General features: G+C 40.0%; 1 protein-coding gene across 1 annotated transcript in view; it reads right to left on the bottom strand.

Moving 5' to 3' along the window:
• Positions 1 to 22,812, bottom strand: part of CLVS1 (clavesin 1) — a 159,534-nt gene that overhangs the window by 68,797 nt on the left and 67,925 nt on the right. Inside the window, exon 2 of the mRNA XM_047073733.1 lies at positions 17,652 to 17,826. Within this exon, the coding sequence (XP_046929689.1) occupies positions 17,652 to 17,826 (175 nt within the window). The remainder of the gene's footprint in view (positions 1 to 17,651; positions 17,827 to 22,812) is intronic.

Raw genomic sequence — 22,812 nt, 5'->3', positions numbered from 1 at the left:
CACAGACACAACATTTTTCATTCTATCAGGCTGTCAAAAATCCAAAAGTTTGAGCAAGGCCTTGAACAATACGTGTTCTCATATATTACTGATGGTGGATATTGTAATAGTGCATGGAGAGCTATTTCTGAATATTTACCCAAATTACAAATGGATAATTTCTAATTTTAGAAAATCCTACTTCTGGGAATATATCTTGAAGATACAATTGTACAATTGTACAAAAATGATGCATGTACGAACTTGCTAGTTGGCGTATTTTACTTATTTATCATTTACTATCCCTCTTGTCTCTACCACCCAATAGATTACAGACTACAGAAGAGCAGGGACCTGGTCTGTCTTACCCTCCCATGTATTCTCGGTGCCTAGATCGGTGTCTGGCCCATTAGAAGACCTCAAAAAATATCTGTTGTATGAATAAATGGGAATTAAGGTCCATGTCTGATCGGGTACACAAAACCTAGCATATGAAAAACATTTAACAAAACTCATTCAGTGAATGAATAAATTCAAGCAAACTGTCCATTAGACACGGACATTGCCTTTTACAACACTCAGTCTGGCAAAGAAAAGACTCTGGCTTGACACTTATTCAGTGATCACTCTTTTATCATACTTAAAATAACTACTTAAAATAATTACTGAGATTTCTGAAATTTTGAATAAAAAACCCCAACTTTCTTTTATAATTTTAGTATCTGTTAGGAAAGGCCTAATATGCATTAAAAGATTTATTTCATTTAAAAGGCTATTTGACTATCAGACCTATCTGTCATACATATCATTTCTTTCTTGAGAATCAATGGTACTCATATTAAACTGAATCAATTTTTCCTCTCATAACTGATTTTAAAATAAATTGCACAAAATTCTTTGTCATGAGCAATGCAATATTTCTTTAAGTACTTTATTCCAGTTTCAAATACTATAAAAATAGATTTTTAAGTTGCGTAAACAACTAGAGTTTACTGATGTGTTGGTTTAGTCAGTCCTAAGCATAAGGCTACATTTACAATATTAATATTAATCATCCTACAGACATAATTAGTTATATTTAAGACTACAAATAATATCTGTGCTTTTTAATGAGACTTAAATCTTTTGTTAGAAAATGCATTTCCTTCTCAAACATATGTCCTTTATTAATGAGGTGAAATTACAGATAATAAGTCAGGTTTTAGAACGAGGGATATCTATTGCATGTCTAGACATGTTCTAGACATGGTGCTGGGTATTCTTCATATGTTAGGGCCAACCAAATATTCTCTGGAGTTTTCTACCAACCACTTAGCCTTTGGGGAACAACCCTCGTGAGCTATTCTGAGTGATGTAGATGGTCTCTTGGGTCGCTTAGGCCTATGGAAATCAGAAACGCTGAGGATGAGTTCAGCAATCTTTTTCAGTTAATTTTTAAGTTTATTTATTTATTTTGAGAAAGACAGAGAGACAGCACAAGCAGGGGAGGGACGGAGGGAGAGATGGAGACCTAGATCTCTAGACCTCTTTTAGAACTGAGTTCTCCCCTTCCAAAGTCATAAAATCCTCTTTAGTGTTGCCCTGTACTCTTATTTTTCCAAGAATATCTTAATTAAAACTTCATTCAGTTAATGGAACAAGTTATTCATAATTTCTTTCAAATCCTTAATGAGTCTACAGATTAAGGCATTAGGGATTACTCCTCTCAATTAATGACATTCCAATTGAGCTGGCATTAGCTTAATCTTTTAAGATTTTTCACAGTGTTAATACTCTCCATTAAACATCTTTAACTTACTAAACTCCACTCCGATACTACTGAAACAGGAGAGATCTTCATTATGAGTATTTATTCCTTAGCAGTGAAAGATATTTTCCAAGCTCTCCAGCTTTCGGGCCCAACAATGACTGCCCTCTACCTGGCTAAGCCACCTCGCTTTTCCTTTTCTCCCGTATGGCTCCAGAGAAACGCCAAGCTAATCTTTGCTCCGTCCTGGGGGGGGGGGGGTGACCAGCTGGTCCCTCCATCTATGCCTGCTTGGAATTCTGGCATAGTAAGTTGAGTAAATAGTTGCTAAAGTGAAGTGAGTCTCATCTCTCCATTCTTTGTCAATTCACATTACTCATACTTATGAAAAATTGCCTCAAATTTCTTACAGAGAGCATGCAATGAATAACCACCTCTCTCATTCCTCTCCTTGTCAATATTCCCTAAGCATTGATTTATCCACCTTCTAAAATGCATTTCAGGATGCATTGTCCAATAACTAGTATTAGGACTAAGCACAATACATGGAGAAAAAAATGAAGGTAGATCTCTTCCTCACATCTTTCAAATGCAAATTCTGATAGATAAAAAAAGCTAAATTAAAAAATCTAAGTCTAGAAGGAAACACTAGTGACTTTGCTACAATTTTGGGGGGAAAAAAGAGACCTTCTGAGTCCTATGAAAGGCACCTTAACAGACATGATCATATAAACTTTTTAAACTGCTTTAGATAAGAATAGCAAAAATAAATAGTATTCATTCTAGATGAAAATTGTGAAAAATATGTTCAGTATGATAAAAGGCATATTTCCTTAAGTAATAAAAATCTCTTACAATTTGGCAGTAAAACAAGATTTAAAAACATCAACTGAAAAATGGATGAAATACATTAACAGGCAGTACACAGAAAAGAGAGTATAATGTCTAATAAACATACAGAGAAATGTTCTGTCTCACAAGTAATCAAAGTAATCAAAGCAAATTAAAACAAAAAGGGGCCTTATGGTGCAGCCATCATGGGAAGGTTACAAATACACCAAGATTTATTTTTAACAACGAGGGTTTGGGTTCAGAAGCAGACCTTCTCATACGTTACTGGTGAATACTAAAAAACCCTTCTCTAGAGCATCTTCAAGATACATTTTACCTCTAGACATTAATTCTAAGGAAGTAATTTATGTGGTCAAAAATTTAGCTAAAGAGACATTCATGTCAGCATTGTAACATACTGCTGAAAAAAATGAGAACAATCTAGACATTCAAAAGCTGGGAATTGGTTAATACATTATCGTATAATGAAATAATAAAATACTATGTCATCATTATAAATGATGTTGAGGTACAATATTTAAAGAACTAGAATACCGTTCACTGTATACTATGCCTGGGTTTAAGATGAGTAAAGTTGTGTGCAATTTGCATTTTCTTATTTTTATTGACCAATATTTCCAGTATTAAAAAAAATTCTGTATCTGACCATGTATAATGAACCCACAAGAGTGGGGTTTGGGAGTTTGGGGAGTGGAAGTTTGGCTTAGAGAATGTTGCAGATTTCAACAGCTAATAGCACTGTTCTTCCGTTTCGGGGAATTTAAAAGACACACCTTCAAAGGGATGTGTCTTGGCAACAAGGCAACTGTTTTCACTATATAATGAAACTTTTCTAGAACTCTAGAAAAACGAATAATTTCTGGGATTCCTAAGTTATATAAGTGACTAAGTGACAGACACTAGTCACTGTAAGTGACTGTATAGTTACATAAGTGGCTAAGAATCTGTCTCTTACGCTATAACATTTTCTATATCACGTAAATATCTTGGATGAAATCTCTCTACAATTTTACACATCTTCAGTGTCTTCAGTAAAGCTTACTGAATGCGAGTGAGACTATTCCAGACAACTCAGGATCACGGATGTGTACATCATATACGTCTCTCTGGTATGCTGATGCCCTCCAGGGTGCATGAACTTCTATGCTAAATGGCCTCAGTCATGGTGTTTCTAGTTTCATTAGTAAAATTTTGTGTTATTTGTGTTTCTTCCCCGGCTGACAGCTGCTGTTTCCTGATATAGTCTATATGCTAATGTGGATTAACCCCCTCAACCAAATTCTTATTAGAGGCTTTTAACACACGGTGAGGTTGGAAACAACACAACCAAATCAACGAGAATCACGTGTAAAATGAGAATAAATAGGCTCAAGGGGGAAAGTTTGAGAGAATCTCTTAAAAATGAAGTGTATGCATTAAATACAGCCATTTTTTGTGACATTTATTTGTTGCTGCATATTCTATATTCTATGAGATGTGGTTGCTGTCTGATTAAATTCCACAAAGAAAATGTGCTACTGCATTTCTTAAGCCTTAATATTTTTCAAGAATAATTTTATTTTTAAATTCCGTCTATAGTTTGAGATCTTTGACGAAAAAAGTACAAACAGGTAGTACACAATGATGGTTGTAACACAAAAGAATGATTGATCTCAGGAACACCTGGACACAGGAGGTGTCATTTCTTTCTGGAAATCAGACTCTACTCTGGTAAAACTACCATGTCGACTGTCGGGAAGTAGCTACCTTTGGGAGTCTGTTACTGGGAGGAGAAAAGAGGGACCTCAGGGTAAGTGTTAGTGGTCTTTTTCCTGATCTGTGTTGAGTCATTTAAATGCTTTCATTTTCTGAAAAATTCACTTTCTACCTTAAATTTCTTTTTTTTTTTAAGTTTATTTATTTATTGGGGGGGCACAAGTGGGGGAGGGGCAGAGAGAGGGAGAGACAGAATCCCAAGCAGCCTCCACACCATCAGCACAGAGCCTGATGTGGGGCTAGAACTCACAAACCGTGAGATCATGACCCCAGCTGAGATCAAGAGGCAGACGCTTAACCGACTGCACCACCCAGGCGCTCCGTCTAAAATTTCTAAGCAAATTTTTTTGTCATTTCTCAGCATTCACTTACAATTTCAGTAGTTCTCTGTGTACTGTACACCAATATTCTATTACACAAAAATTAGGTCCTTCTAAATATAACAATAAGAAACTGCACTTTGAAATTTTGTCTTTGGGCTAAAAGGGGTTAACAATCCTTAATGGTTTCTTAGCAACAAATGCTTTCCTTTGGTGAAAGTTATCACCTATTTATCCTCACAGAGTCCAGCTTCTCTCATGGTGGGACACGACACAATATCTGGGGTCTTTAGTTGGCCTCCAAGGCAACTATGACCTTATGCAGAATTGATATTTCACTGATTGTTCCAATCAGTCTTTTTCATGTTTTTATTTTGAAGTGATGATTTGTTATTCTCTTGCTCTGCTAATTACACAGGACTGTTGGGAAAATCAAATAAGACATTGTGTGAAAGTACTTTATTTTTATTGGTTTTTTTTAATGTATTTATTTTGAGAGAGAGAGAGAGAGAGAGAGCAAGCAGTGGAGGGCAAAGAGAAAGGGAGAGAAAGAATCCCAAGCAGGCTCCACGCTGTCAGCACAGAGCCTGATGTGGGGCTTGAACTCATGAACTGTGAGATCATGACCTGAGCTGAAATCAGGTTGGACACTTAACCGACTGAGCCACCCAGGCGCCCCGGGGTGAAAGTACATTAAGCGCCAGACGAAGAATGGGTACCATCACCACCACCATCACTATTACCTCCATCAGCATCATCAAGTGTGCTTATTTCCAAACTAGACTAGAAAATATGAGCTTCTTGAGATGTTTGTCTCCCCCTATGGTTATGCTCCTTATTTCTTGTACCACGAACACTGGACTGTCCCCTGAACAGGTTAGTGAGAATATTTGAGTCAGTGTATATGGCAGGCTTGCCCCTTTATTATCTCTAATGAAGGCAGACGTCTCAAATAAATGCTAGCATTCATGGAGCTTGCCTCAAAATTCTTCTTTGCACTGCAACCTAATTACACTTGACCCTTGAACAACGCACAGGCGAAAATCTGCATATAACTTTCAGCTTCCCCAAAATGTAACTACTAATAGCCTACTGTTGACCGGAAGCCTTGCTGATAACGTGGAGTCGATAAATACATATTTTGTGTGTTATATGGATTATGCACCGTATTCTTACAATAAAGTAAGCTGGAGAGAAGAAAATGTTATCTAGAAGCTCATAAGGGAGCGCCTGGGTGGCTCAGTCTAAGTGTCTGGTGCTTGGTTTCTGCTCAGGTCATGATCTCAGGATTCACGGCGTTGTGCCCTGCATCAGCCTCTGCACTGCCCACAAGGAGCCTGCTTGGAATTCTCTCCCATTTTTCTCTGCCCCTCCCCCACTCATCCACTCTGTCCTCTCTCTCTCTCTCTCAAAATAATTAAATAAACTTTAAAAAAAAAGAAGCTCATAAGGGAGAGAAAATACATTTATAGTACTGTACTGTATTTATTGGAAAAAAAAATCCACGTATAAGTGGACCTGCACAGTTCAAAACTTGTGTTGTTCAAGGGTCAACTGTATTTAGATTTGTTATGTGGGGAAAGCCTATTTCTCTTCCCTAACATCAGCTTTAAAGCTATTCCATGGAGGTAAAATTATAGGCTTGTAGCATTAGGTGATAAAAAGGGTTGTAAGGAATTATCTAGTCTAGTGTTGTCAAGTGTAATTCCTGGACTAGCAAATCAAGATGACCTGAGAACTTGTTGGAAATGCTTTCTCACTCACCCACTCCCGCCAACCTACTGAATCAGACACTCCAAGGTCGAGACTCTGTAATCAGAGCCTTAATAATCCCTCCGGTGATTTTTGTGGGTGATAAAGTGTAAGAACCACTACTCTAGTCCAATCCTATTGTTTTTTTTGCTGATAAAGAACCTTAGGTGTACAGATGGTAAACCATTTTCCCAAGGTTATCCATGGAATTAGTTGCCAAACAGAAACAAACTCCTAGTAGCTACGTTGTATAGCAAGTAAAGACTTTGAATTAAACTTCTAATCTTCGACCTTAAATTTCTAAGCAAAACTTTTGTCATTTCTCAGCATCTTTTGGGTGCCACTCCTCCAACATTCTGAGTCTATGCAGTTCATGTGTAGCATCCTGAGAGGGCTCATAAACTGGTCTGGCCAACCCCCTCACTCCTGCCAAGAGTGCAGACACAAGAGGTCACCTGTATCTGGAACTGTTGAAGACTTCCTTGTCACTCTCAGGAGAAAGCCTGTCTGAGAATAAGGTCAGTACAGAGAAAAGTGTAACTAAGAGGCAGTCAGAGAAGGCTCTTAGAGCTCTTAGAGCATTGTTGCAACTTTGCCTCCAGGACTAGCCAAATATGGAAGATAGAGTAGCCAGGAACTTTCCTGTTCTGTACGTGTCCCACGCCTGCATTTTTCTTTTGTTTGAGCCAGATTTGAGTTGCTGTTTCATTTCAGGAAACGAAGGGGCTCTGATTGATTTTTTTTTTTTTGGAAATGTAGTATTATTTTAATGCCTACAGTTTAATCACCAGAGAATGTGGATGACAGGGCAAGGTTTTCCACACAGGTTCTTTCAACAGCTGGACTTCAAGACAGCTGAATACTGATTAACTCTGTGCCACTATGTCCCCTAGGACACTGACAGGACTAGAAACTCAGAGGTAGCCCATATTTTTGCAAATATATAATATATTCCGCAGAGTCCCTGGATAGCCATGTCACTACTCGTTTCATAAGAATGAAGGCAGAGATCTCTACATTGGTGCATTGAGAAATATTAACCTGGACCTAAACAATTCACAAGGGTCAATCTTTTGTCAAGACTGAGCTGCCACGGCTGTGTGAAGGCCCTTAATATATTCTGCTGCTGAAAGTCCTGTCCAATGGAAGAGTAAGATGCAAAACCTCTTCCACTACCGTCTTCTTGCTCCCTCTCCTCCAGTTTCCTCTCTCCACCACTTGCTGTGGTCTCCGGGACGTATTTCTTGATAGAGTTTCTTGATAGAGATTTTTCCACCGTCCCCGCCCTCAAACCAGGGCTCTCTAGATGCTCCTCCCACCATCACCCTCAAATGGTTTCCCTCCTTGAAGCCCCAGTCCCTTAGTTCCTGTCGGGAGATGAGCTCAGGATTCTTCTCACACCTCCCCATCTCCACCTCCCCTTTCTCTTTGGCGGACTCCTCTTGGTCCAACTTGTTCATTTACATTGCTCATCACTTGGGTTCTTTTCTCGGTCATTGTTCATCACTCTAGTTTTTCTCTGAATGACCTTTTCCTTTCCCACGATTTCAGACACCACCAACTCTATAGATCCGCCCTAGACCTTTCCCCTCAGCTCAGACTTCATATAAACCTTTCAAATATTTCCTGGGATCCTAAACTCACCGTGTCCAACATTCCAATAATGCTCATTATCTCCCCACACCTGCCATTCCTGTCTGCATGACCTCATTGGTTGGCACCACAGGCCATCCTTCACCCTGGCTGCACACCTCAGCTGTTGCCTTGACTCCTCCACCACGTCCCATTCTCAAGCATCTAACCACCAAACGCTGCCTTAGTTTACTTCCTGTGTAGTTATCAAATCCCTTCCACCACCCCTACTTAGTCTTATTATTTCTTATTTGAATTACTGCACTTGTCTTTTAATTATTCTCCTGCCTTTGAATCTTCCCTGCTCATACCCACCAAATTGATCCCACGTGAATGTAAATTTGTGTGGCCATTCTGCTTCAATATATTCAGTGGCCCTCAATGTCTGCAGGGCATACAAGCTCCTTGCCTGGTCCTTGGTGCACTCCAGGAATACAAAATTAATTCCATTTCCCTCTCCTATTGAGTATATTTGCCTGTATGTCTTTGCCTGTATTATCCCCACGCCTGAAATTCTCCCACCCTGCCTTCTCTTGGCTATTCTGCACTCAGCTGCTAAGAATCAGCTGATGTGTGCCCCTCCCAGGATGCCATTTCTAACACCTCTGCTGGCGTGGGGTGGGATTTTATGAACCTGGTGCATATCCCCTTTCTGCGCGTGCTCATTGTTTCATCATTTGTTCATGGGTCTGCCTCTGCTTTGACCCATGACACCTTGAGAGCAGGGACCTGCATCTGTTTACTTTTGTGACTGGCACAAAGTAAAGACTTAGTACCTGTTTCTTAAATGGGTGAATCAGAGCATTGGCTAGATCTATAATGCATGAAAGTCCAGAAAAACTATTTATCAGAAATATGCTAGAGATACGCCTATTTAATTGGAACTGTTTTAAATAGGCCATGCTGTTTGCCATCAAGATCACCAGAGTCTCATTAGCTCTAATTATCTTCCCGAGTTTAATTGATACTTAACAAGGTAGTGCATTAAAGGAGATATTTTATTCTTCTAATATTTCCATAGTAACATATTGCACTATTGCAAATTCAGAATTACAGCTTTGTGGCTGAGAAGGTAAAAAATAGTTTGGAGGGAAAGTGTTCTTCAAATATACCAGGAGTGTTCAGGAAACATAAATTAAGAAACCTCTTGGCAAAGTAGAAATATCCTTTTCCTTCAATCTGTTTCTATCTAATATTCTTTAATACATGACAACTGCAAGGATCAATAAAAGACACCATAAATGCTATCGCTAAGGAGTCCTGCCAGATGAAAGAGGTGATTTTGACCCCATTAATCACCCAACTGCAAAAGCGTGCACAGTTGACTGGTGACAATGAAAAGGATCACACCACATGAATAGAAAGATACAGCATCTCAAGTACCACAGCCTGGACAGGTGACGACAATCTGGACCTAAGTCATTAACTAAGGCGAGCGAGGAGAGGGAGCTCCCTGTTCAGGGCCAGGGAACAGGTTGATGAGATCGCATTTTCCGGGACCCACACTGGCAGACCTGGGACAATGGAGAGCATACTCATTTAAATCCATATGTTAGAGGCACAGGAACCCATGGATAAGGGCTGGTCTCTTCGTTCTTTCCATAACACTCTATCATTCGGCAAGCACTGTCTGTGACGCGTAGTCCCAGGCACCTTTCACGTACAATCCACTTTTTACCGTAAACCTTTGAGGTAGTACTGTTATGACACCACATTTTGCAGATGATGAAATTAAAATCTAGAATGATCAATGACATGCCTGAGGTCTTTAGGTGGCAGAACCAGGACTGAAGCCCAAATAGTTAGAGTCGATGCCCACCTACATCAAAGTGTGATTGTACCAGCAACAGCTTCCCTGGGAATGTTTTTGAAAGGTCAATTCGTGAACTCTGCTCCAGATCTATGGACTCAGAAACACTGGGGAGGAGATACAGTCGATGGGGTTTGTACCGAGCCCCCCAGGGAAGTCTGACTCACTTGACGCAGAGATCCTATTATACTGTAATGCCATCTGTTACAGTAGTGTTTCTCCAACTTTAATGTGCATGCAGACCACTTACACATTAAAGAACTTGAAATGCAGATTCTGATTCAGTGGCCTGAGTTTCTGCATTTTTAACCAGCTCCTGGTGATGCTGATATTGCCGACTTGTGGACTACACTTTGCATAATAAAGCCCTAGCAAGTAAGCTTCAGTAAGCCTGGCCAGCTCAGTTCTCTGCTGTAAATCCTGTTTAGTTAGAGAGTACCTGACCCACATTCTATGTGGAATGAATACACCGGGAGTCACTGTATCTGCATGTCTGCATCATTGATGCTTGATACGGTGCGAATCTACTGCTAACTTGAAGTGCACTTGCCCAACCTGCCTTTCCAAATTTCTAACCACACTATCCATTCATTTGCCCCAGAGAACTTTCAGGTTGCCCATTGACTGGACAGACTTTTTACTGTTCTAGTCTTTTAGGCGAATAGGGCACTTGGGATACTCTAAAGGCAAGTGAGCATGTCATATGTTTTAGAAAAGGTGTGAAAAAGTAGGATGTGGGAAGCGGGTAGAGAGACTGGACAAAGGTGGGAAGCAATGTAACAAAAAGGGACACCCAGGACAGAGATGATTTGCAGCTGGCCGAGCCTCTGAGCATTGCTCCAAATCCATTCTCACTTTTGGGCTAAGAGTTTGAAAAGCAGCGGACCTCCTTTTGCAGTACACTGGCTCAAAGCTTTGGGAGTTTGAGGAGGGAGGTGGAGGAAGGGAGATAACTCTATCGAAAACATTTGAACATTCTGAACGTTCAAAAATGTTCCCAGGTGTTGCAGCTGCTGCGGTACAACCACGCTTTGATGTAGGTGAGAGCAGAGTCCAACTATTCAGGCTTGGATCCTGGTTCTGCCATTTAAAGACCTCAGGCAAGCCATTGATCTCTCTAGATTTTAGTTTTGTCACCTGTAAAATGTGGTGTCATAACAGTATTACCTCATAGGTTTATGGTAGAAATTAAATGGTATGTGAAAAGTGCCTGGGGCAAAGTCAGTGTAAATCAAATATTTATAACAGTATAAGTCAAATATTTATAGTATTTATCATATAAATATTATAATACCATCCTTAACCACAACAAAACAGTCACACAGTAAGCCTTGAATGAAGAGTGAATGAATAGAAAAAGTGTCTGATTGGCCAGAGGAAAATGACCTAAGCCCAGAAATGAGGGGTAAAGAGAAAGAAGAATGAATGATGCCTGGCTCTCCTCCAGTGAATGAAAAGTAAGCTTCTTTAAACCCTTAACAAATGCCTGGGTCTTTAAGGGAATCAAACATTTTGTAAATAGCCTGCGGGACACAAGGCTACAGCTCTTCCCAAGTAAAACACTTCAGCCCAGTAAGCTCTTTATAAGTATCTGGGTTGGCTGAACATTGATAAATGCCGTGTGTTGATTGTAATGGCTCGGCCACAATGATTTACAAGAAATAATTCCAAAAATTGATGTTGGAGACATCACAAAACTCAAGAACAGGATTTCAGCGTGTTGCTCATTCTGCCAGAATTCCCCAGCAGAATTGAGAGTAACACTGAGCTGTATTAAAATGGTGGCATAAATATTACTTTAAGTTTGATTAAAATTTAAACAAGTTGTAATGAACAGATACATGGCTCTTTTAGACATTATTGACCGCATTTAAGAGATCAAACAACTGAGTGAGAGAAAATGACTTCCAGGCATTCTCAAAATTAGTATTTTAACTGAAGTTCTTTGAACTAATATTCATAGAATATTTATGTAACTGGGACGACTTAACATTCTAAACAATGACATTTCCTCAAAGCATTGCTGTGAAAGGAGGAATGTATAATACATACACTATTAGAATTTCATGACTGGCTGATACAGAGTAACTTTTGATCTAGAAATCTGATGATCCCTTAAAGAGCAGTCTTCTATAGAATTATTATTATAACTCACTAATTCAGCCTATGAAGCACATAACCAAAGTTCTATGCACAGACAATTCTTTGGATAATTGTTGTTAGAGGCAATATAATTACCTTTTTTTTTCATTAAGGTTTTACTTTTTAGAGCAGTTTTAAGTTCATAGCAAAATTGAAGGAAAGGCACAGATATGGGAAATCCCATATATCCCCTGCTCACACACATATGTAGCTTCCCCCACTATCAGCACCCGCCCCCCAGAGTGGTGCATTTATTACAATTGATGAACCTGCAGTGACGTATCATTATAATCCAAAGTCCATAATTTACATTACAGTTCACTCTTGGTATTGTCTGTTCTATGAATTTGAAAAGATGTATGACAAGTATCCATCATTATAGCATCACACAGCCTTTGTGCCCAGCCTGTTCATCCGGCCCCACCCCTCACCCCACCCACAACTCCTGGGTACAACTGATCTTTTTACTGTCTCTATAGTTTTGCCTTTTCCAGAATGTCATATAGTTGGAATCATGCAGTACGTAGCCTTTTCAGATTGACTTCTTCCACCTCATAATATGCATTTAAGTTTCCTCCATGTCTTTTCATGGTTTGACAGCTCAATTCTTCTTAGCACTAAATAATATTTCATTGTCTTGTATCACAGTTTATTTATCCATTCACCTACTGAATATCTTGGTGGCTTCCAAGTTTGGGCAATTATGAATAAAATTGCTGAAAACATCTGTGTACATATAAGTTTTTGATTCCTTTGGTAAATACTAAGGAGCTTGATTACTGAATCGTATGGTTAAGAATATGACTAATTTTATAAGAAGCGACCAAACTGTCTTCCAAAGTGGCTGCACCATTTTGCACTCCTACCAGGATTGAATGAGAGTTTCTGTGGCTCCATATCCTTGAAAGGCTTTAGTGTTATTGGTGTTCCAGATATTAGCCTTTCTACTTAGGTGGACAGTGGTATCTCATCGCTGTTTTAATTTGCATTTCTCTGATGAATGTGATGTGGAGCATTCTTTTTTATTTTATTTGCCATCTATATGTTTTCTTTGGTGACGTGTTTATTCAGGTCTCTGGCCAATTTTTTAATTGGATTGTTCACTTTCTTATCGTTGAGTTTGAAGTGTTCTTTGTATATTTTGGATAACAGTTCTTTATCATGTGTAACTTTGCAAATATTTTCTCCCAGTCTGACTTTTCTTCTTATCCTCTTGACACGGTCTTTTGCAGAGCAGAAGTCTTTAATTTTAATGAAGTCCAGCTTATCAATTATTTCTTTCATGGATTGTGCCTTTGGTGGTTTATCTAAAAAGTCATTGCCATAACCAAGGTCACAAAGGTTTTCTCCTATGTTATCTTATTAGATTTATATAGCTTTCAATTTTACACTTAGGTCTGTGATCCATTCTGAGTTAGTTTTTGTGAAGAGTGTAACGTCTCTATCTAGATTCAGTTTTTTGCACATGACATGTCCCGTTCTAGCACAATTTGTTGAAAAGACTATCTCAGTTCCATTGTGTGCTGCCTTTTCTCCTTTATCGAGGATCAGTTGAATATATATAATTGCCTTCTGAGGCACAGAAATACAACTGGTAGGCCACTGATTTCCCTGCCCAGTGCCCATCACCTCAGTATTATTGGGTATTTCTTCCACTTTGGGTAGAATTGAGGACTTTATGTAACCAAGAAAAAAAAGCGGTTCAACACCTAGATTCCAAATAAAGGAAGCTCCTTGACATTACATTACAGAATATTCCAAATATCTTTTGCTTCGTATTATGGTAGAAATTCTGATATACTGCCAGGCCTCATTCAGGACTGCGGAGTTATTCCCCAGTTGTTCGGGGATGTTGCTAGCCGAAAGCTGGCAGATAACAGTGCTCTCTGGGGCTTCGGCTGAAGAGAGTCACTTCGCCCAAACTCACAACCATTTCCCAGAGCAGCCTGTACCCAATGACTGAACAGTGTGGGAATATCAAAGTCCAACCCCTTGGCCCCAGTCAGGGAGAAATCTGAAGGGTCATCTCAGTCGCAACACCCGAGGCTTTCACGGGAAATGCCAGAATCCTAGCTTGACTTCTGCTGGCAAACATTCTTCCATAGCTTCCCTTCTACAGGAGTTGGTCCCAAGAGCACTCCCTGATGAACCTCATGCTAATCTCTGGCAGAGTCTGCTCCTCAAGGAACTCAGTGCACAACAATTAGTAACTGAAGGTTGCGCTGAACATCTGTCTTTACAGAGTACTAAGAATGGAGGTAATAGGGCTAAAACTCAGGGTTTGGGAACTAGTGTGTTACGCAAGGTGTGGGATGACCAAAAATGATTCTAAATTCTCACTGCCTGAGCAGTGAGCCCCCACCCCCTCCTCCCTCCTCCCTGCGGTAGGTGTTGTATTACCTATGTGTGGTAATGCCCCAGGGCCCCAAATTATCTAGGTTTGAGCAGCAGGTAATCTGAGACAGTTCCTATAAATAGCTAAAACCCTAAACCAGATGGCCTAGCACGAAAGTGGTCTGATGATTCCTTCTGACAAGGCTGCTGTCTCACATCTACCCTACAAAGGCAGAACAGCAGAGAGAGCAAGGTCTCCTCACTGGAACACAGGATCTCTGTCCCCTGCAATTTCCCGCATGTCTAGCAGATACTCTAACCTCTTCAGGCCTCTCAGAGGGTGCACGGGAAGAAGAACAGGGGCTTCTCTTCTTTCGCTGACTGGCCTTACCTCGAGTTCCCTTTCTCCACAACAGTCTATGTCTTTGCCCATGTCAGCAGTATTGTAGAATTAATCTCAAAACTTCGTGGCTGGCGAATGGAGACCTGTATGAAATCCTCCTTTTACAACAAGTGTGACCACACGGGTATGAATGCTTTTCTTTGTTTTTGGTCAAGTTAGCTAACATACAGTGTAGTCTTGGCTTCAGGAATAGATTCCCACGATTCCTCACTTACATACAACACCCGGTGCTCATCCCAACAAGTGCCCTTGTCAGTGCCCATCACCCATTTTCCCCATCCCATTATCCCTCAGTTTGTTCTTTGTATTTGTGAGTCTCTTATGGTTTGCATCCCTCTCTGTTTGCATCTTACTTTTCTTTCCCTTCCCCCATGGTCTTCTGTTAAGTTCCTCAAATTCCACACACGAGTGAAATCATATGATATCTGTCTTTCTCTGACTGACTTATTTCACTTAGCATAATACCAAAGGCATGAATTCTGCTCAGTACAAGTTCTGACTTTTTTGAAATGTCAAAGGAGCTAATGGCTACATTGTGGATAAAAACAATCCCTGCAATGAAGAAAGATCACTGAGAGAGCCAGTAGAGGGGTGACCATGGTGTCTGAATGTCCCCTCAGAGAAAAGCCTGGAATGAGCCTCAGAGATAATCGCCTGGAGTGAGAAGTTGCCAGTGAATGGCCATATCTGACTGCCCTCTGTGGAACGAAAGCAGCACCTATCTGCAGTGGCCCTGAGAGAGTTTTCACAGTGGCCCAGACAACAGCTAGATGGTCCAGGGAGCCTGTATCCAAAATGGAGGAGCTACACCCATGCTTAGCTTCCCCTGGGACCATTGGCTTCCTTCTCCTAGCAGGAGAGACTGCACCTTCCTAAGGGTTCCCAGGGATTCAGGGCCTGGGCAGGCAGAATTCCCAGAAAAATCTGCATTCCAATCCAGATTGCCTGACTCCAGACTGGCCTGATACTTACCCACCGTCAAAGGAGTTTACCTTGCTTTACATAAAGGGAGAGGAGTAAAGGGATTCAGGTCATTGTTCTGTGAGATGATGGGAGGAAGTACTTTTACTCCACTCTGACCTTGACCTCATGCATCTCCCTTCTCTCAGTAGAAGTTACTCCTTAACCAGAGCTACAGGAAGGATGTTGTGAAATTCATCCCAGGCCCTGGTACAAGTAAAGGCCCAGATGGGACTCACCTTGCCCACAAAAGTTCACCTACTATTTCTCACAAAAACATCTTACAAGCTTATGTGTAGCCTTACCTTTTAAAACACATCACATGCATTAACTCAGTAAGACCCACATCAGCCCAGTGGAGTTGGCAAGGGACATATTATATAGTTCACACGTTTTAAGAAAGAAAAACTGGAATACAAGGTTGGATAAAGGACATTTCTTTCCTGATTTATGAAAAAAAAATCTTATAAATACATAGAGCTAGAATCACAGCTACTTACACATGTATTGGATTATCTTTTTTAAAATGGATAAAATTAAATGAAGCTTGTACTACCACAGAAAACCCTGGAAATATGGTCAGCATAATTATAGAGCATGAAATAAACTTTGCAGCTTCCTTTCAAACTCTTTTTGATAAAAGCTGTAAGGAGAGAGAGATCAGAGGTTCAGTGATTTGGATAAGAGGAGTCTGGAGAAAAGGAGTTAAAGCTGAGAGAAAGTGATCGATAGTATAGGGCAGACCAGTCCGTGATCGGGTTGGTTAAGGTAAGGCAGCACACTGCCTGTAGTCTAGAAATGCGAAAGCAACTTCCAAAACGTGTCCCCAGTACACTGCATGATTCAGCCCCCCAGGATAACGTGGCATTAGTGGAAGAGGGTGTATTTGCTCCTCCTCTTCTGAAATGCCCGTTCTATTTCTCCTACCCTTGAAATAGGAAACCATTTCAATAAAATAAGATCCATTCAACAAACCTGTTTATCAGAGGCCTACGAGGTGCTAGAGATCTGTAGGAGGCCCGATACGAATAAGCCACAGTTCAAGAAACAGACCCATCAACCACCCATCACACTAGACGATGATGAGTGGTGGAAATGGGTCTCCTACTTTTGCACTTTGAAGAGCAAGAGTAATGGCTGCTGATCTGAGAATTAGCAAATATTTATTTTTCTACATAGCTTCATGTCACTGCCATCTTTGGGGAGGGTCACCGCATTGAGTCATTCTTCCTTCAAAATTAAGAAGGGACATGGGTTTTATCTGTGCTGATTCTGAACCTTCCCGAACTGTGCCTTTACTTTGTACTGTAATAGTGTTGTCACCAGAAAGCTACCCAGCAGTGCCCTTTGAGTTTGTTACTTTTCACAGAATCACTGGCTTTTAAAAGTAGAAGGAACCCCAAGACTGACTATCCCGACCTCCGTGCAGCACAAAACCCCCTTCCCCAAAGTCCTGACAACTGGTCACACAAACAGTAAGTAGAGTTTTGTCTGCTTCCTTTGTTTGCACTGACGTGGTTTACTTTAGTACAGACACTCAAGCACAGTGCATTCTGGGAAATGAGGGTCCATGGGGTGCATTTCCATAGTGCAACACTGTTTCTAGAAAGAGTGGAAGGCCCCCATGCCACCTCTACATAGGGCATGCTCATAGAGCAGATGTTTTCTAGTTTTAATTTCTGTGAACTCTCAGATGGATGAGGCTAAAACATCTCTGAGCTTTATTCATAATTGCTACAGTAGGTAATTTGTGCCTGTGGTAACAGTACTTTAGAGTTGTTAATGAAAACGAAGACTGACTTTAAAAAAAAGTCTAACTCAGGCTGGAGTGAAAATATGGAGGAGTCACAGGTGAACTGCATCTAAGTTTTCCTTTCCTATTCCAAAGGACAAATATTACTTGGGTTGGAATGAGAAAAAAGTACACTGTCACACGGTCCCGTACTGTACGTTGGGTGAACATACCTGCAGCCCTTCGATAGCCAGTTTGAGGATTGAAGGTGTCAGTTTGGAGGCTTGTTTGAAGGAAAAATTACTCCAGTCTATGATTAAAATGAAGCCATTTATCTGCAGCTCTGGATCTTCGATAAGGACTTCCAGGGACAGCAGGATGGCACGGAGGATGTCTGTGAAGGAGTTCCTGGAGCCAAAGCACAAAGGGGAGACTGTGTGTGAGTATCAGCAGGCGAGAGCATGTTGTGAGTAGAGGGCTGGTCGCCTCGTGCCGCTGCTCCATAAGCCCAACCTGCAGGGTGATGCGGGTGTCCTGTATCCAAAGTGACCAAAAATACGTTTGCTAAACTTCACAGGAACAACGCGGCAAGAGTCACAGGATGGGAGCCTCCCTCTGATACAACTGCATCAGCACCCCGAACTTTAAAGTTATTTCTCTTTAGCGTTTCCATTGGTTTCCATACTCTGTTTCTGGCACAAAACTGATTGCACTTCCCCGAAATGCATCCCTTACCCGTCTCTCTCCCTCGCAGAGCTCTGTCAGCTTCTAGGGCGAGGACTGGGCCATAATCTTAGTTGTGTCCTCGACACCTAGCTCCTCAGTGAATCATCGCTGAACAAATAAGGTAAAAACTGCAATCAGAGGCACTTATTTTGATTAAATTCCTCATTGTTTTTGTATGCTTAAAATCTTGCTGAAAGTATAAAAACACGCATGCAATTGAGGCTATTTTCTAGCTTCAGCTCTTGGTTAGAGAAAAATAAAGCAGGAAGCATAGCTTATTTTCATTGAGGGTTTGCAGAGTATGATTCAGGAGGGAAACCGCTCGGGGTACATCGGTAACTATGACAACAGGCAGACCGGAATGCCAACGAGAGCGACGTTCTCCAGTGTTGTATGTGTTCCTCCACGCCATGTATTCCCATTCACCAGATGATTTTTGTGTGAGATGATTTTCAGACATGAGGAAGTTGATGGCAATTTCCTTCTGCTAATTCTTCCAGCAAATTATCTGAGCTATAAATCAAAAATCTTAGAGAACCTGTGAATTCAGTGTCTTTTTTGATAAGTAGGAAAATGTAAGCTTGGATGGCAAGTGATGGCAAAATTCCGTATTTCAGGCTACTATTAAAATCAGAAGGCATCTCCTTTTGTGAAAGAAGTATGAAATGATCAGACTCTTGGGCATTTCAACCTGGTTCAAATTCTAACCAAGCCTAATGATTCCGGATGAGAAATCGGGAAGATTTCTAACAGTAAATCAGTGAGAATTTACTGAATGTCTATTAGAAGCTCAACATTGTGTTTCATACTTAAAATTATAAAGTTAGATGTTGTATTTCTATTTTCAAAGAGCACTTAATTTAGCTGGGGTGGGCTAGGAAATTATGGACATGAGTTGAAAGGATCAATTAAATTTGAGTCGTAAGGGAAGAGTTTGTGGAGAGATGAAGGCTTGGGATTAATCTTAAAGGATGGATAGGATTTTGATGATGATCGAGAGAAAGGGAAGCGAGATATTTCAGGAAAGATGGGTGATAATAATTGAAAAATGAAGATATACATATAGCCCATTCTGTTTCCATACAGTTCTTTTACTAAAAATTCCTTTCTTACATCAAGCTAAAATTTTTCTTCCCCAAATCTACCTATTGGGTGTAGTTCTGCTACAAAAGAAAACACCTCAGGTCTTCCATATTGCATACCTTCAACTCTGCAAACATGATGATCATGATGCCCCATGTAATCTCTAGATTAAAAAAAATATTAGTAACTTTAACCGTTTCTCATAGGAAATGGTGTTTAATACTCCCCTCATCATTATTGTTTTCTTTCAGATGTGTTCTCTTTTAACGTTAAGAGCTGTCAGATTCCTATTAATGTAGGATAGGTTTTCATCAGGACTTTTTGTTTTTGCATCCACATCAAACATTAAATGAAGACCAAAGTCCTTTTCAGACATACAGCTTTAGGGACATGTGGTTGGTTCAGTCAGTAGAGCACATGCCTCTTGATCTTGGGGTCGTGAGTTTGAGCCCCATGTTGGGTGTAGAGAGTAGTTAAAAATAAAATCTTAAAAAACCCATACAGCTTTGTATTCGGGAGAAACATTGCTTTAAGGGGAGCATGGGACTAAAGATTATGAAAATACGGAAGTGCCTAATAGTAAACTGGAAACTACCACTAGGGGATTAGAAAATCTGACCCTGAATAAGCCTTCTTAAGAAGAGCACACACATGGAGAAGGTTAGGACTAAAAGGCAAAACCTTAGGTAGAGCCTATTTACAGTACTGAGTTGAAGGAAGAAGAATTAAGGAAACAAAAGATAAGAGGATGGAGATAGTCCTGAGTTACAAAAAAAAAAAAAAAAAAAAAAGAGTGTTTCGAGAAATAAGGGTATGATAGATTGCAAATATTACTACTTCTTCCTTTGCCTTTTGACGTTGCTATGATTACAACATGCTACAGCTAGCATGCTGAATTGAAGAAAAGGGTGAGGAACACAGATCAGTGACTCCCCAGCCAACTAACAGATCTTCATGAGAACCAGAACTACCCAGCTGAATCCAGGCTAGATAAACTCTAGCTGTCCTACAAATGTGAGCGATAATAAATGATTACTTTCTTCAGCCACTGAGTTTGGGGATGGTTTGTTATACAGCAACCGCTGTCCAATATCAGTAGTTAACTAAGTCAAATGCAACAGTATAATTTGAGAGATAACACCTCTTCTCATCATGTATCCACTTGAATCCACTCTCAAGAAAAGGTATCAAACTCTAATGGGGAAACCATTTCATGCATTTTCAACACCAGAACCTTACTGAAGGATAGGCATTGTCAATGCATGAAGTATTATATCCATGGGATGATCTCAGGAGAAAAGTGAAGGGATTCTGGACTTCATTATAGTTCCCCAATGTTCAAATGCTTCACTTTAACAGAGGAACTGGATGAGCAGGAAAAAGTTGAATGAATTATGTTTCAGGTCATAACGTTTAACCCCCAGTGAGGCATACAACCTCACCTCATGCCTTAGTTGTGATGATCATCTTGAATTCCTTACTTCTTGCCTTCCTCCTATGGAGTTCCTCATCTTTTTCCTCATTCCTCCTTACAACACTGTTGACTTGTGAAATCCTCCCAGGTTTTTATAATTTAAAAATACCTCTCAGACCAAATACTTTATGCAGATACTCTGCCCTCAAGGAGGTGAGGCATAAATCCCCACTCCCTAAGTGTGGGCTGAGTGTGGTGACTTCCTTCCAAAGAGTACAGTACGGAAAGGGAAACAAGAGTAAGTATAAGCTGGAGAAACCTCCAAGCCCTACCTTGGCCAGGTGACTAGGGTCCCCAAACTCAGTAGCTGAAGAACGTAATCATTTATTATTGCTCACATTTGTGGCACAGAGACAACTCATGTTGATAGTATTATCCTTTGATATGGTGATGAAAAAGGTACTTTACCCCTGTGATCTTCTTCCAAAAAAGCCATAATTCCAAGTAAATCAAGAGGAAAACATTAGACAAATTCCAATTGAGGGACATTCTACAAAATGCTTGACCAGCATGCCTCAAAATTGTCAAGTTCATTAAAAGGCAAGGAAAGTCTGAGAAACTGTCACAACCAAGAGGAGCCTAAGAAGACATGAAGATTGAATGTAATGTGGTATCTTGGATGGGATCCTGCGACAGAAAAAAGATACCAGGTAGAAACTAAGGAAATCTGAATAAATTATGGACTTAGTAAATAAAAATGTGTCATATCAGTTTATTAGACATAATAAATACACTATACTAATGTAAGATGTTAATAATAGGGGTAACTGAAGGCAGGGCACAGGGGAAACTGTGCTCTCTTCATAAAAATTGTGTAAATCTAAAATTGCTCTAAACAAGAAGTTTATTTTTTTAAAGTTTTTATTAGAGTTTATAATCTGTTGTGGTAAGTTTCCATGAATCTTCTAACAAGGTTTCTAAGCAAACCAAAATGGTCATGAACAATTCAGCTACTTTAAGTAAATTGTAGAAATGAGAACAGAAGTCAGTTATGGATTGTATAAGTTTTCAATTGACAATTAAAAGCACAAATGTGATAATATATGTGAAAGCGCTATATGAACTACAAATTGCCAATGGAATGTAAAGAACTATATTACTAACCAATAGAAACCTCCCCCCAAAAAGGATAATATATTTATATTAATATCTATATTGATTAGGACATAGTCATGGTTTATCTAAGGGTTTTTATTATTATACTGTGAGCACTTAGAGATTACAAGTAGTGACTCATTTTTAGGTCCTATTGTTTTTATGAGCTGAGCACCCAGTATTGTTACCCGAGGCTTTACAATTTAGCAAGAGCATACTACAAATGGGACGCAAAATAGTGGAGATAGTAAGCCTTTTATCAATGAGAAGACACTTAAGCTTCAAGAAGTGATTCTTTCGTGCTTTGAAATTTCAGTGGAGATTCTAGAACTTAGAACCTAGATCCTAGACCCCCATAAGGAAAAAAAACGCTGCTACATGTGATCAAATAACCATGTAAAGATATGATAGGGTTGCCAGTGACACCAGTTCTTAGGAAGAGCAGTGAGAAGCCTCTTAATCATTCTGAAGTCACAGTGTATATTCCTATTCTAACTTTTCTACTGCAGCAAGAAGTCTCTTAATATTTGTAGTTAAAGCTTTTTGGCCAGTTCTATCTCAAAATCTCTTAACTTCACACTCAATGTCATCAAGTGTTTAGTTTTTTTCTTGGGAAGTTTTTAAAGTCCTCCTTAAACCACAAAGTGCTTTTGCAAATGGCTAATGGCTAATGGCTAACGGTAGCTAAGCAAATGGCTACCGAATATCTATGTTCTATTCACAGATGCAGAAACGGTGTAGCTGAGCATGCTTCTTTATGTCTTCACCCCTTTGAAGCTTCTTTCAATGTTAATTATCAAAATAACCATGGCATGGCTTTCACAGTTACTTACTGACTACACTTTGCCCCTTATCTGGTAAGGAGGCCCTGGCCGAGGTGGAGAGGAACACGTGCTCCATCCATTGCTCCTCTGGTGCATTTTCATCTCTGGACAGGGGAAGAACTCTATTTTAGTAAAGGGACCAAAGGACCTGTACTTCAAGGCTTGACATCCCGGCTGTGCCACACACCAAAT

This window comes from Lynx rufus, unplaced genomic scaffold (assembly GCF_022079265.1).
Source record: "Lynx rufus isolate CCGP_SWC_20201006 ecotype Redwood Valley unplaced genomic scaffold, mLynRuf1.p SCAF_12, whole genome shotgun sequence".
NCBI lineage: Eukaryota > Metazoa > Chordata > Mammalia > Carnivora > Felidae > Lynx > Lynx rufus.
The sequence above is the reverse complement of the archived record's forward strand: the minus strand, read 5'-3'. Positions and strand labels throughout refer to the sequence as shown.